Source organism: Myotis brandtii, unplaced genomic scaffold, assembly GCF_000412655.1.
Source record: "Myotis brandtii unplaced genomic scaffold, ASM41265v1 scaffold266, whole genome shotgun sequence".
Taxonomy (NCBI): domain Eukaryota; kingdom Metazoa; phylum Chordata; class Mammalia; order Chiroptera; family Vespertilionidae; genus Myotis; species Myotis brandtii.
Window position 1 is genome coordinate 8,759,537 of NW_005360124.1, and position 15,592 is coordinate 8,775,128.

At 38.1% G+C, this 15,592-nt stretch overlaps 1 protein-coding gene across 5 annotated transcripts in view; it reads left to right on the forward strand.

The window, feature by feature from the left end:
• The window catches only part of TRPM6 (transient receptor potential cation channel, subfamily M, member 6), a 145,636-nt gene that overhangs the window by 57,925 nt on the left and 72,119 nt on the right, over positions 1-15,592 (forward strand). For all 5 annotated transcript variants that reach the window (XM_014541274.1, XM_014541275.1, XM_014541276.1 and 2 more), the window contains exons 7-13: positions 3,701-3,872; positions 5,342-5,510; positions 6,811-6,934; positions 8,885-8,957; positions 9,079-9,179; positions 12,838-12,972; positions 14,176-14,229. In XM_014541274.1, coding sequence (XP_014396760.1) covers positions 3,701-3,872; positions 5,342-5,510; positions 6,811-6,934; positions 8,885-8,957; positions 9,079-9,179; positions 12,838-12,972; positions 14,176-14,229 — 828 coding nt within the window. The remainder of the gene's footprint in view (positions 1-3,700; positions 3,873-5,341; positions 5,511-6,810; positions 6,935-8,884; positions 8,958-9,078; positions 9,180-12,837; positions 12,973-14,175; positions 14,230-15,592) is intronic.

Genomic DNA, 15,592 nt, shown 5'->3' on the forward strand with positions numbered 1-15,592 from the left:
TATTTTATTGATTTTTTACAGAGAGGAAGGGAGAGGGATAGAGAGTTAGAAACATCGATGAGAGAGAAGCATCGATCAGCTGCCTCCTGCACACCCCCTACTGGGGATGTGCCCGAAACCAAGGTACATGCCCTTGACTGGAATTGAACCTGGGACCCTTCAGTCCGCAGGCCGACGCTCTATCCAGAGAGCCAAACCAGCTAGGGCAAAAGCCAAACTTCTTGCTGTGGTGTGCATGTAGGGACATCATGATTTGGCCCTTCTCTTCTCTCATCACTATTCTCTGCGTCATTCATTCCTGTGTATTGATTCTTTGGTTCCATTAGTTTGTTTTTCTAAAGGGAATAGACTTGTCTAATTAGGTTTATAACTAGTGGATATTTTTGGTAAGAATCTCAGATATTACAAAAGGTCTGAAGAAGAAAGAAAACTCCTGTTAATGTCTTGGTGTGTATTATTCCATATATATATATATGTGTATATGTATAGTAAAAAAAGTTAGTATGTAAAATAATAATAGAAACCCACTACTGTGAATCTGTTTTTTAGCTTAACTGTTTAGCATAGTTATTTTTCTATGTCAATTAATATAGATATGCTTATGGTTTATTTTAACTTCCATTTTGGAAAATTTAAACATATTAAAGAGTAGATAGATTAGAATAATGAACTCCTATATTCCCATCTCCTGACTTCAACTTATGAACTGATAGTCAATTTTATTTCATCTATTTCCTTATCCACTCCACACCTCCTCCCTCTGTTATTTTGAAGCAAATTCCTGACATTAAATAATCTCATTGGTAAAGATTTTAATAGGTATTTCTAAAATATGTGGACAATTAAAAATATACTAAGTCACATCGCCATGATCATACCTAACAATTAACAATAATTCCTGAATATCATAAAATATCCAGTCTGTGTTCAAGTTTCTGATTGTTTCATAATTTTTCAGTTGTTTGATTTCATTATCCAAAAAAGTTCCCTGCATTGTGATGGGTTGATATGTCTTTGAGTCACTTATTTGTTTAATTGAGTCACTTTAAATCACCTTTAATCTAAAGATTTTTCCCTCCATCTCCTTTTCTTTTCTTTTCTTTTCTTTTTTTTTTTTTTGTCAATTTATTTGTTGTTGAAGACATGGGTCATTTGTCCTGAAGAGTTTCCCACAATTTGAACTTTGCAGATTTAACCTCTTATAGAAGGTTTAGTCTGTTTCTCTGTCTCCTGTAAATTGGTAGTTTGATCCAAAAATATGATCAGATTCAGGTTCTATTTGTGCAAGTTTACACCACAGGAGGAGATGTGTCCTTCCCTGGTAACATATGATATCTCGTTTTATGATGTCATTGCCTACATTCATTATTTCAATAGGGTTGCAAAATGCTTACATATATTATAGTATTCTTTCTTCATTTATTAGATTGAACACTCTATAGAGAAAAACATTTTATTATCAGCCATTTAGTTTACCTTGTGGTACAGTTATATAGAAGGGGGTAGAATAAATGCTTGACTCGTTCTCTTTATTTACCAGTTTATAAAACAAGAAGTTTGTTATCTACCATCCTCCAAGGTGAGCCACATATATATATTTTAATTCATGAATTTAAACATATTTAATATATTTTAATCTATTACAGTTGTTATTCTTAATCATGCTCAAATTGTCTACTTTAGCCCAGTAGAGCCTTTTTGAGTTGTCTCTGGAGTCCTTTTAACATAAATAATTTTAGTCATTTTTCATAGCTTCCTGGCATTTTGGTATAAAAAATGTTCCAGGCTCATTGTATATATTTTTTGCTTCTGGAGAAATGAATGGTTGCTTTTAGTGGGAAATAGTACTAAACAGACCAAATTCTGGAGGGCTAGGAGTCCATTTTGATTTTTCATGCCTCATAATATTCCACTGTATTAAAGTACTATAAACTTATTTAACTATTCCTTTACTATTATTCACTTAGATGATTTCCTGTTTTTCACTATTGCAAAAATGATATTAATGTTATAATAAGATATATAAATCTTTTCTTGCAATTTTTAATAGTACTTTATTATTATATTTACAGATGAGTAGCTTCTGTTGAAACCAACTTTTACAGAATCCTTCTTTTTTTAAAAAATTGTTGACAGTATTACAGATGTCCCCCATCCCTACCCGCCATTTACTCCCCTCCACCTAGTCCCTGCCCCACCCCAGGACACTCTTGTCTGTGTCCATGGGCTATGCATAAGATATATAAATCTTTGAAGCTAGCTGGCTTTATTTCCTTCAAAGTAGTTCTCAAAGTAGAATGTTTTGGCTAGTTGGCATCTACCTTTAAAAATGTTACTCATTGGCTTCCAGAAAGATAGTAACAATTGACATTCCTACCAACAGGGTGTGAGGGTGTCCAATTCTCTGTTCCAATTCTCCGGGTATTCTGGCCTTTAAAAAACTTTGCCATCTTGATTGGTATAAAATAATACCTAATTGTTCTTATTTACATGTCTTTTGATCACTAATGTTGTTTCTGAGCATTTTCAAGCATGGCTATTGTTTTTGAAAGACCTTATATGTTGTAATTCAGTCTGTTTACATTTTTTGCGATGTATGCTGCATTTCCTCCAGTTTTTTAAAATATCATTTATGATCATTCCATAAATAAAAAAAATATATTAAATCTGTCAATCATTTGCTCTTTGTTTCTGGCCTCAGTGTTACCTTTTGAAATTATAAAGGTAACTTTTTAGGAATAATGTTTGTAAAGCTTATAGTTCTTTTTATAGTCATTATTTCTTTTAAGTCTCACAGAAACCCTTTGCTGTAGAAATTCTTGCCATCTTCATTTGTACATGAAGAAAATCAGTCTCAGAAAGGAGGTAGGGATTACCTAGAATTAGTTAGAAGAGTCTGGACTTAAATTTGGGCTCTCCAATTCCAAATCCTTTCCTCTCATCTCGGAAAAACAATTAAGAATGGGAACAGCGTGAGGAAGAGTCAGTAAATGTTAAAGATCTCAATGTTTTATATAGAATGAATTGCCATTTGGTTGTCTGCTACTCCTCATCTCATTTGGAATACTAGAAAAAAAATCACTGTCAAAATATTATTCTGGAATAGATCTTCTAAAGGCATATTTTCTGGACAATGATGTAATCTGTGTAAAGATGCAGATTTTAAAAAAAAAATTTTTTTTTATTGCGTCAAGTATTACAAAGAGTATTACATATGTCTCCCTCCCTCCCCCCCCCCTCATTCCCACGGCCTCCCCTACCCCCCAGTGTCTTATGTCCATTGGTTATGCTTCTTGAACCTTTTTACAATCTTCTGAAGCAAGGTAAGTACTGAAATTGAAAAGAAATACTCAAAACCATTTTTAGCAACGTGGCAGTGCTGTGACATCCAAGCACATGGTCAGTGGGCTTATCTTGCTGAGCGAGGGGTGTGCACGTGTTATTGAACTTGTATTGAGTCTCATGAGCAGAACTGCATACTAGTCACACTTAGTAGAACATATCGGTCAATAAAAAATTGGAATATTAAAAAACACACATATTGATCCTTCCCCGCAGATAGCTTGAAAAGCACTGTTCTTGGTAGCAAGTTGTGCTTTTTTAACCTCAACAAGAACCTCTATAGTGCATAGAGACAGGCCTTTGGAGCAGCTGAACTGAGGGAAGGACCTTGAGCTCTGACCCTCCCTTGTCCTTGCAGGTGGTGTGCCTGTACCAGACCCTGGGAAACCCCCTCAGCAAGCTCACCACACTCAACAGCATGCATTCCTACTTCATCCTGTCCGATGACGGGACTGTGGGCAAGTATGGGAATGAGATGAAGCTCAGGAGGAACCTGGAAAAGTACCTCTCTCTGCAGAAAATACATAGTGGTGAGTACCACAGGGGGTCAGCCAACAGGTCCTGCTGTGGAGCTGGCTGCTCCATTGTCATCTGTATAGAGTGGAGAGGTCCAAGGCAGCCCCTGCCTTAATGTGTATGAGCCCACAACCAGAAGAAAACAGGATGTGCGGTGGTACAGAGCTCTGAGTGACAGTTGGGAGAAAGGAAAAAATATATGGTATTTTATGGGGACAGTATAGACAGGGGAGGTTTTGTGGAAGAGTGGGGACTTTAGCAGAGCGTCCAGGAGTCCTTAGGGTTTGGATGCATGGAGGAAAAAGGAGGGAATGGGATTGGCTGAAGAGCAGGAAGGAGACTGGCCTGAGAAGACCAGGGGAATGAACTTTGATACTCAGGGGAAATGGCATTTCATATGTGGGTAGGGTTGCCTCAGACAGGGAAGAGGTTGAAGTCAGAGCTTTTAGAAATAGGAACCATAGAAGGTATCCATGCTGTGTCCTGCTCACAGTGATGCTTTGAGATGGCCATTTTGGTAGTATCTACAGGAGGGAGAGGTGAGTGAGGGCCACATTCGGTGAGTATCCTTGAGTGGAGAGGTGGGAATCCTTACAGGGAGGAGGGGGACTGGGTGCTGCCTGGAGAAATGGAGACGTTCTGTTCAAGGCAGCAGAAGGTGGCATCTCTTCATAATCCAACCCTCGATGATGAGGGGGCCCTTTCCTGGGATGGCTGTTCCAGGAGTTTTTAATTTGAGGTGAAATACTGTATTTGGGTGTCCCCAAAAATGTATACACACTTTGAATAATTACAAAGGCACTGTTTATTAAAATACATTTCATTTTCAAAATGTAAAAGTGTGTTACATTTTTGGGGATACCGTGTAGATACCCATGTATATGGTTCTAAAAATATAAATAGGATCATCCTATGCACTTTATTTCATAACTTTTGTTGACTTAATATTTTCAAAAAAGAATATAATAAAGTAATACTAGTATATAGTCATGATAAGACATTCAAACAGTGAAAAATGTAATAAATTGAAATGTAATAGTCTTTGAGTGTTATCCTTTCCATCTTGTTCATAGAAATAACCACCATTAAAAGTTGATTGAATTGGCAAAATGTTGATCGTTTCTGAAGATGAATGATGGGTATATTGGGAACCATTATATTCTGCTTTCTTTCAGATAGGTTTGAAATTTTCCACTATGAGAAGTTAAAAGTTTCTTGAAGACTACTTATTTAAAAAAAATTACTGAAAGCCTTTAGCTATTTTTTTTTTTAAACCAGAGAAAGCTTGAAGATACTACGTTTATTTAACGTCCAAGCTTCTGCTTATCTTGGACTTCGCAAGCCTGAGTCAAAAAGAGAGAGGGGGTAGAACAGGTAACAGATGTCTGTGGTGACATTTCCAATTGTGTGGAAATCAGAATGCCTGATCGGCCGAGATAGGGTTGCTGTGTAACAGTTTTGTATTGTTTGTCATCTGAAATAGGCTCAAGACAAGGCGTGCCCATGGTAGGGCTGGTGGTGGAAGGAGGTCCCAATGTCATCCTCTCGGTGTGGGAGACCGTGAAAGACAAACACCCAGTGGTGGTGTGTGAAGGCACTGGCAGGGCGGCCGACCTCCTGGCCTTCACCCACAAACACTTAGCAGATGAAGGGTAAGTGGTTGGCTCTCACCTCAGAAACTGCCGTGACTGTCCCTTCATTTTAATTCTTTAAGCTCTGCTCTCATGTGGGCCGGATATCCTTGGAGGGCAGAGGTGGAGACTGGAATTCATTTTTCAATGATTTTTGTATTTATCAATTAAAATGCCCTCCAGTGACGCAAGTTGCTGTTTCCCTGAGCTGAAGAATGACCTGCCTCTAAGGTACGCGTGAGGCTTGTCTGAGCTCCTGGGAAAAGCATGTGCAGGGAGAGTGAGGGAGGAGATGCTTCTGCAAATGGCCATTAAGGCTAAAATTCTGCCGTGAGTGAGGAAACCATTGTGACAAGATCACCTTCAGAGAAAATAGCAGGAATTGGAGAAATTAACGTCCTGACATTTATATAATGTATTTTGTGCTTATTTGAGTTTTTAATTCTTTCCCCCCATTTATTTATTTATTTATTTATATTATTATTTTTAAAATACATTTTTATTGATTTCATAGAGGAAGGGAAAGGTGAGAGAGATAGGAACATCAGTGATGAGAGAGAATCATTGATCAGCTGCTTCCTGTATGCCCCACACTGGGGATTGAGCCACAACTAAAGCATGTGCCCCTGACTGGAAATTGAACCGTAACCTCCTCGTTCATAGGTTGACGCTCAACCACTGAGCCACGCCGGCCTGGCTCTTTCCCCCACTTTAAATAAGAAGGTGATTTTTCTCCAGCCATCCCTATATCCACTGTGGTTTTTCCCATTTCAAAAGCATGACATTTAGTAAATAAAATGCTAATGAACTAAAATATAGATCCTGCTAATTTACTTAATAAACACTCATGCTTATGCTATAACTGCTTTCGGACGATTATTTCCTTACAATTGATCTCCTTTTCAGCCCTCGGCTCTCTGCTTTCACCCTCCACCCTCTTCCTTATCCTTTCACACCTTTCCCTTTCCTAAAGTCACCCTCTATGAGCGGTTCTTGAACTTTTTGGGGTTTCAGATCCTTTTGAGAATACTGTGTCCATAACTTCTGAAGATTGATGGCCTCCTGGAAATCTACCAGCTCGAGAACCTTGCCCAAGTTTAGTCTTTCCAGGATCATGGCCGAGCAGTCTATTCTCATTTTCAAATTCAGATTTCTGGTGCTGCTGCCTCTCTTTGCTTCCTGCTCATTTTCTTCCTGGGCAGAACTGTCCATAGAAGCCTCTCAGTCAGGTCAGGCAGACGCTTGGTTTTCTTGTACTGATGTTGGTGACTGTTCCCTTCTCTGCATTGTGTCAAGTCCCAGCCACTTATCTCTCTCCCAGGACACTCCGTCCTCAGGTGAAGGAGGAGATCATCTGCATGATTCAGAACACTTTCAACTTCAGTCTTAAACAGACCAGGCACCTTTTTCAGATTCTAATGGAGTGCATGGTACACAGGGATTCTGTGAGTATGATGAAGTGATGACTCAATCGACTTAAAAATGCTAATTTTTAACAATTGTACTATTTATTTTTTATCATTTTTAAAAGTCATATGTAACTCTACAGAACTTGACCCTTAGTTGAGTAACCTGGCTTCTTAACCCCGCACTCCCTGTTGCAAATTTCCAAGGAATTTAGGAAAAAGCACTTAGCATAGCAATAGTACATAAAAGTGATTAATTTAGAGGAAATTACACATACATTTTGTCAGTGGTTAAAGGAACAGCTTCCTGTCTTAAGTGATCCCCAGTCTGTTGGGCTAGAGGACTTCATTGGGCATCCTGAGTAAATCCTGCGGGAGATCATAAAGACCCACTGGCAATGGGAAATGTGACTATATACTTTGGGATAGAAAACGGAGTCTAAACGCTATGAGCTGAGAATATAATATAGATTCAGGAAAATACTTTAGTGTTTTAGGGTACTTTGATGAAAATTTTTTTTCAATGATTGGATAATCTGAAGCTGACAATTACGGTAAATATGCAGATATGTTATGATGTACTGTGATCTTTCCAGAATTTGAAGGCTGGGTCTAATTATACAAGATTTTTATCATCTTTAAGCACCTGGCCTTATAAAAACCAATTGAACAAGTTCTGGCTAGACAAAGCATGACTAAACATATGTGAAAAAGCCCTGGGGTTTTAGTTGTCCTAATAACAAAAGTAACAACCATGACTATAATTAGCAGTGTGCTTTCAGATATGTATTTCACCCCAAATAGCCCCATAAGTGAGTTCAATGTGGCAGTGATTGCTTATTTCAGTTTCAGACGGAGCTGAAGCCTACAGAAATTAAGTGATTTACTCAGAGTATGAAGTTATGAAGTAGTAGAGTTGAACCTTGAGCTCAGAGTTGAAATTTTATATACTTTTTAAGAAAAGGACATGCTAAAGAGATCACCCTTATATTTGCCTCTTCCTGTCATCAAGGAAAATTACCAATGAGTGGTGGTGTAATACCAAGAGGGAACTAGAGAAGGCAACTAAGGGTTTGCACATTATAGGAATTAGGCTCTCAGCTCCTTTGTAATTGAAGTTTGATGTTACTCATGCACACAGAGGGACTGTAAGGTGGAGGAAACCAGTGTCTGAATTGTAGAAGCATAGTTTTTCTGTCTTCATGAGACCTTGGAGGTTAGGGTTCCTCTCATTATGTGGGTGAGGACCTCAGATACAGTGGTCATAAGATGTTGACCCAAGTTTGACTAGTTAGTGGCATATGTAGGCCTAGAACTTGCCAATCTAGGCTCTTTTGTTGAACAGCCCCCTCTACTATATAAAACATATTTTCATTTGGAAAGACTGAGATACATTCATTAATATCAGGAGACCTTGTATAGTAATAAATAATGTCCTTATTTGTCTTGAAAACATTAGTCGCATGCTGGGATGCACGGGACACTTTGACATTGTGATGACAGCCTGTGCTGTCCACTGTACTTGCTCATTGGGTGCATTGTAATTGCCTCACTTATTTTATGACAAATCCTTTAGGATTCACTTGTCATTAAAAAGCAAAAGTCTTAGTTTCTAAGGCAAAGTGAACAAAAGGATCTCATTTGGTATTCCTTTAAAATGAGGAATGATTTCCTTTACACAAGGACTGAACTGAGTTTCTTTTCTTTATAGCACGTGTACAGTAAATTAATGTAGTAATGTTCTTTTATATAAGTTTCCTCTAGGAAACATGGATTTTTTAGTTGTTTTTTTCCCCATGCATGCCCACAATTCTCCATTACCCTACATAGACATTTTCTCTTCTATAAGTAAATATTTAAACTCTGAGTGATTAATGGAGATTGTTTTATTCAGTTCATTAGCTTGAGCATGAATTTTGTGGGTACTCTTGAAAGCATTTCTTTGCTAGTTTTCAAAATGTATGGCTTTCTGTTTTTCAACTGTTATAGATTATCATATTTGAGGCTGATTCTGAGGAGTTGCAAGATCTTGACCTAGCAATCCTAACAGCTCTGCTAAAAGGTGAGTGTCTGATAGGGTTACACCTGTTTCTCACTTCCTGTTTTTATATTCAGTGACACTGTGTGCTTCATATGTTGACATTTTAAATATAATATATGATTGTTCCTTTCTGTTACTCCAGGCACAAATTTATCAGCATCTGAACAATTAAATCTGGCAATGGCTTGGAATAGAATGGACATTGCTAAGAAACATATCCTAATACATGGACAACATTGGAAGGTATAATGAGAATGAAGTTATTTGGGAAAAATATTTTGTGTTGGTTTGTTAGGTAGGGGTGAAAGAGGAAATTGGAGGGGAGATTAATTGGCTTCAGAGGGGTGGGGGGGGTAGCATCTCTATAGTTAGGTGCCCAGGGATCACAAAAACATTTCTCTCACCTACTCTGCCTCCCTGAAAATATTGTCCCCCCTCCTTGGCTCCTACATCCTAATTGAAGCTGAAAAAGTTTGGGGAAACGCAGATCAGAAGGATTTTTTATTTTTTGAATGGGCAGATTTTTATATTACTAGAGGCCCAGTGCATGAAATTCATGCACTAGTAGGGTCCCTAGGAGCTGCCGGCTGCCGGCCAGGTACTCTCTCCCTTCCCCTGGCCACCTGCCAGTGCCAGGGCCTCCCTCCCTTCCCCAAGCCGGCCCGCCCCCTGGTCGAACTCCAGGAAGAACTCTCGTTGAGGGGACAATTTGCATACTATGCTTTTATTATATAGGATTTAAAACTTTAAGTTTATTTTATATACTTTTTGCATTAAATTGTAATAATTGCTCATAGTAGAAATTAATGAAAACAGAGAATAGTAAACAGAAGAAAAATTACCTCTAGTGGTAATCATAATTACTATTACTATTAACATTTCATTTTTAAAAAATTACAGTTGTTACCATATGACAGGCAGATTATTTTGGGATCAAACTAATCATACATATTGTTTAAAACATCAAATGGTACCAAAACTCTGCTAAAAACCAAAACAAAACACAGTAGTTCTTTTTCCTGCTAATCCCAAGAGCCAAGTACTTTTGACATTTTTTACTGTTCTGTTACTTATAAACCTCCATATTTCTAAATAATAATGTTGGTGAAACAGCACCAGGTGTTAGACTGGTTGAGTCAGATCGGACCTTGGTTCAGCAGCCTTGGTACTTGAGTTCTGGCTAAGAAAGAATTTAGTCAGGACTCAAACTTTAAGAGAGCGTTTATTTAGGAAGTCACAGAGGTAGAAGTGACTTGTAGAAGAAATGGGCTCAGGAAACAAACTACAGTGGCAAAAGAAGGGCCCTTGGAACTTAGGAGAAAAGCAAGGATATACTAGTATGTACCTGGGGGAAGGAAAGGGGGAAAGATTTCAGTGTGCTGGGGAAATAAGGGGGTGGGAAAAGGCGTAGGCATGCTCAAGAGAGAGCTGAGCTGGGTTCTCTGTTCTAGGGACTTTTAAGGGTGGGCATTTTAGGGGAGTTCCTAGGGGAGGATCTCAATAGACTATTCATCAGCTTTCCAGGTGTGTCCCTTCAGGGTTGTGGTCTCCACTGAATGGTCAGCGCCAGGGAAGGGAGTCATTAGTCATCACAGCTGGTCCTGATGTCAGCCATGATATTACTCCACCTGGCCTTGCTGCTTTTCTGGGCCTGGAGCTGAAATACAACTGAGGCCTAGATGTTATCTCTAGTTTGACCAAATTTCTGTCTCTGTGGTCAACAAACCTGAGGCTTTGTTTCTAAGATTATTTGATGCGGGTCAGAACTTCATTGTTCTGAGGTCTTTTTTTTTAATCCTCACACAATATGTTCTTATTAATTTTTTGAGAGAGAGAGAGAGAGAGAGAGAGAAATACTGATGTGAGAGAGAAACATTGATCAGTTGCCTCTCATATATGCCCCAACCAGGGATTGAAACCACAACCTAGGTATGTGCTGTGAACGGTCATTGAACCCAAAACCTCTTGGTGTATGGGATGATGCACCAGCCAACTGAGCCACCCGGCCCTGAGGGCTGTCCTGAGGTCTTAATGCTTAAGGGAGCGGTCATGCAAGAGCTTGTATGGGGTCATATGAGGCTATGCTCTGGCCCCCTTGTTCCTCTTCTAAGGGGGTGGACCACCTGACTAGCGACACGCAAGGAGAAGAAACTTCAGAGGAGGGTCCGAACCCCATATAACCAGTGAAATTGAAAGGGGAGAAAAGGTTACCCGGGGGATGAGATCCCACCCTACAACTGTTTGTTGCTAGGCACCTGGGACTTTCCTCTCTGGTGACCTTCCATACTTGGTCCACTGTCCTTGCTCTGCTCATGCCTAACTGCCTGCTACAGTAAGTCATATTGCTGTCTTCTGATTCATCAGTTTTAGAGACAGCTCAACACTTCTGCCTGTGGTCCTCACTGCTGCAGTATGGACTCGTTGCCTGCGGTTCCTGGTGCTGGACTGTCATCCTTTATTGTCTTGGGAATCCCTCTTGTGTCAGAGCATCTGTTTTCTGTATTTCTTATCTTCCTCTTTCTTGATTTACTCCTTTATTTTGGTGGTGTGCATCATTCACCAAACTCAGTAACTTCCTGAGAAAGGGAGTATAGAAGATTTTGAGGACTTATATGTTTTAATATATTTTAATTCTAGATTGGAAGTAATTCTCCTAGGGAATTTTGAATGTGTATTTTCTAATACTCAGCATTGCTGTTGAGAAGTAAAAATCTTTCTGTTTTCTGATCCTTTGTGACCATTTTATTCCCTCCTCTGGAAGTTTAAAAAAAGTCTTCCGGTTTTTCCAGTGTTCTGAGATTTCACAAATATATGTGTTATTTTGAGTCTTTAGGTCCATTATGCTGAACACGTGCTTTCAATTTGGCCATCGGGTGTTTCTGTTCTGGGGAATTTCCTCCCCTGTGTTCTCCGTTCTCTTTCTGGAATTCCTATTAATTAAATGTTGGACCATGGCTCTTCTAATCTTATCTTATTTCTTTTATCTAATGTGCATTTTCTTTGGTAGATTTCTTCAGCTTTAATTTTCATGCCTTGCAGGTAGCTTTTTTTTGTTTGTTTGTTTTGGTAGCAGGCCATTAACTTCTAAGAGCAAATTGTTCCTTGTCTTTTTTTTTTAATGGCACCCTGAGTATAAATATCTTCTCTTATTTCTGAGGATATTAATGATGGTTCTTTAGAAGTTTTCTTCTTCCTCATTGCCTGATTCCTCTTAGTTGATGTTTTGTGGGAAGGCCCCAACATGAGAAATTCAGCATCGGTGTGTTTATTTCATCCCAGGGCTGCCAGAATTCTGTGGCATAGACTTATTTGGTTGTTGACTTTTTTCAGTTTTAATTTCTGGGGACTTTCACTTTCTGGCTTTCTGGAGACTGCTAAGTCAATTACCACTTGACCATCTGCTTTCCAACTTTGAGAATGTTGCACTCTCGACTTTCTTGTATTAGGGGATTCGTTTCTTTAAAAAAAAATTCCTTTACTATAGTTTTAATGGAGTTTTAGGTAGGATGTGTTTAAATTGCCATTTATACTTTTGGGTATCATTTATACCCCAAAGCCAGGTGTAGTTTAAATGGAAACGTGCCAAGTTACAAAAAAGGAGAAAAAAATGCCACAAAGTAGATTTTTATTAGAATTGCATTAAACCTGTGCTTTTATTAGGTAAGTATTGAGATCTTTATAATAGTCAGTTTCGCCACCCAAGAGCAAATTTATTCAGTATGTCCTTTATATCTTCAGGTTCACTTTTCATTACAGTATTTCTTCATTCGGTGCTGAAAGAAGATTGTATTTTGTATTTACCATGTTGGTATAGTTTTGAGCTCAAATACACGCGGTCTTTTAAGTTATTTCTACTTTCTTAATTGTCTTTATATCTTTTATTTATTCCTACCCTCTGAAGCCTGGCTCACTGGAACAAGCAATGTTAGATGCTTTAGTGATGGATCGGGTGGATTTTGTGAAGCTCTTAATAGAGTATGGAGTGAACCTCCATCGCTTTCTTACCATCCCTAGACTGGAAGAGCTCTATAATACAGTGAGTATTGGAACATTTCATCAATCTCCTCCTTTAAAATTTACATTAAGGTTTAGCTTGAATGTTCAAGTCTTCTTGAATGTTCATGTACAAATATAGCTTATAGAGAGATAGACTTTTCAACCAAAGAACTATTCTTACCGATTCCATTTGATCCTAGGGATATTTTTGTATTTCCCATCATTAACTACACAGAATAGAGGTGTAATCTAATTCAAGAAAATATTGTAGTAATTATGGTCTTACTATCATAATTAATGCCACAGATGTGAATAGGAATAAATTAGTTTAATTGTATTACTGAAAGCATCTTAAGGCCACTGTTAAAATTCTGTTCCTGCAACTTTTTATGCACCCCCTTATTGTAACTAAACTGGCTTACTCATTGTAAAAACACCAATTGCTTGAGTCATGCACCCTTCTTGAAATGTCCTTCCTTGTCCTTTGAATCTTAGTCTTTCTTTAAAGTCCTATTCAAGTTCTGTCTTTTTGACTGGTCCCTATAGAACAAATTATTTTCAACTCTTGAGCACACACATCTTTATATAGTTGGTTATTTTTCTGTGTAAGTACCCATTCTTTTCTTTTTTTAAAATATTTTTATTGATTTCAGAGAGGAAGGGAGAGGGGGAGAGAGAGAGAAAATCATTGATCGGTTGCCTCCTGCACATCGAGCCCGTAACCTGGGCATGTGCCCTTGACCGGAATTGAACCCGGGACCCTTCAATCTGCAGGCCGACGCTCTATCCACCAAGCAAACTGGCTAGGGCAGTACTCATTCTTTTCTATTCGGGAAAAACTCTGCAAAGAAAGTACTTATATTTTTCATTGACTCTCTCATAAGCTTGATTGAACATAGTAAGGGTTCAATAAATATTTGTTGATGAAAAGTAATTGTGTGGTTTATATATGTTAAAGAGTAGTTACAAACTAGCTAAAATTAATTTCTGCCTCTTGTCACATAAAGCTAAGTCCTTACTACCTACCTATACACATACATCTTGCTTTGAAAAGTATTTCAATCTAATTACATCTTCTCTTGGGAAACATCTTCCTTAGAATTAATGTGGCTTAAGCTGCATTCCTAAAGATGTTAAAAGAAAATTTTCAGTATTCTGCATTATTTATGCATTCTGAAATAAAGTTTCCCCCCCCTGGTAATGAAAAGGCAATTAAAATTCTTTCTTTTGTTCTTTATTACAGAAACAAGGACCCACTAATATGCTCTTGCATCATCTTGTCCGAGATGTAAAACAGGTAACCTAGTTACGAATTTGTGCACATTTCTTTATGCATTGCCTTAGGTTTTGATGGAGGTTTCACCAGGTTTTGCTCTGTAAAATGTAGATTTGGATTTTCTAGTGAATTACCTACCCCTACCCTCTTTACTAGTGACTGAACAATTTCATCACCAAAGCATACTTTTATAAGTTTACTCTGTGTTTTAAAAGATTTGATCCACCAAGTAAGTATCATAAGCTAATAATTATTTTCTCATAAAATATCAATCAGAGACACATAAAACTTCGAATCAGAACTAGAGCTCAATGTGGTACAGCAGTATTGCCAATGATGATAATAATATCTGTTAAAAATACACTTCCTGGACATGTGATTTCTGTTGTTTTTGTTATTGTTTTGACTATTAATGATACCTTAGTGATGGCTTGGAGGCCCTCACTTCTTTTTTTGAGTCTAAGCATTGTTCTAGAGAACTAGGATGAACCCCATTGCTCTGTTCCTTTCCTCATAATTTGCTGATGGTATTTTTATTGACCTTTGAGTGAAGTCAGATTTTTTAAAAATATATATTTTATTGATTTTTTACAGAGAGGTAGGGAGAGGGATAGAGAGTTAGAAACATCGATTCAGCTACCTCCTGCATACTCCCTACTGGGGATGTGCCCGCAACCAAGGTACATGCCCTTGACCGGAATCAAACCTGGGACCCTTGAGTCCACAGGCTGATGCTCTATCCACTGAGCCAAACTGGTTAGGGCTGAAGTTAGATTTAAAATAATCTGTCCCATTACTTACCAAAACCTCTCAACTTTAACAGATGTTTATGCCTTAATTCCTTCTCTTTTAATTACTAGGAACTTTTATTCCCATGTGCAGAACACTGGGAGTGCCTTTTATTTGTCACCATGATTAATATCCACCCACGACGAGCTTGAAAAGTTCTTTCCACATTTTTCTGAGGTCTAATTCCTTGGTGGAGAGAGTATAGGCTTTCTGGTTATATTGACATGGTGGGAGAGCCAGAGGGAAAGGATGCAGAAGAAGACATTTAGCTGTCAAATTAGTAGTAAGCAAAAGTGTCTGTGCCGATGTAAATTTAGTTTGCATCGATTTGTGCTAGATCAAAATGCTTCTCCTTGGATTATTTCCTTAAACTTAGATTCTGTCACAGTAAACTGAAAAAAAAGGAGTGCAACAGGTTAAATAGGCTCTAACCTAGCAGCAAATAAGAGCATAATTTTTATCATTTCTTGAAAAACATAAATTATGAATGTGAAAAAGGGATATTATCATTTACATATTTACATATATACATATATATCACCTTATTTCTTGTTCAGTGCCTCGTGAACGTTATCCACAGAGAGCTTGTTCAGTG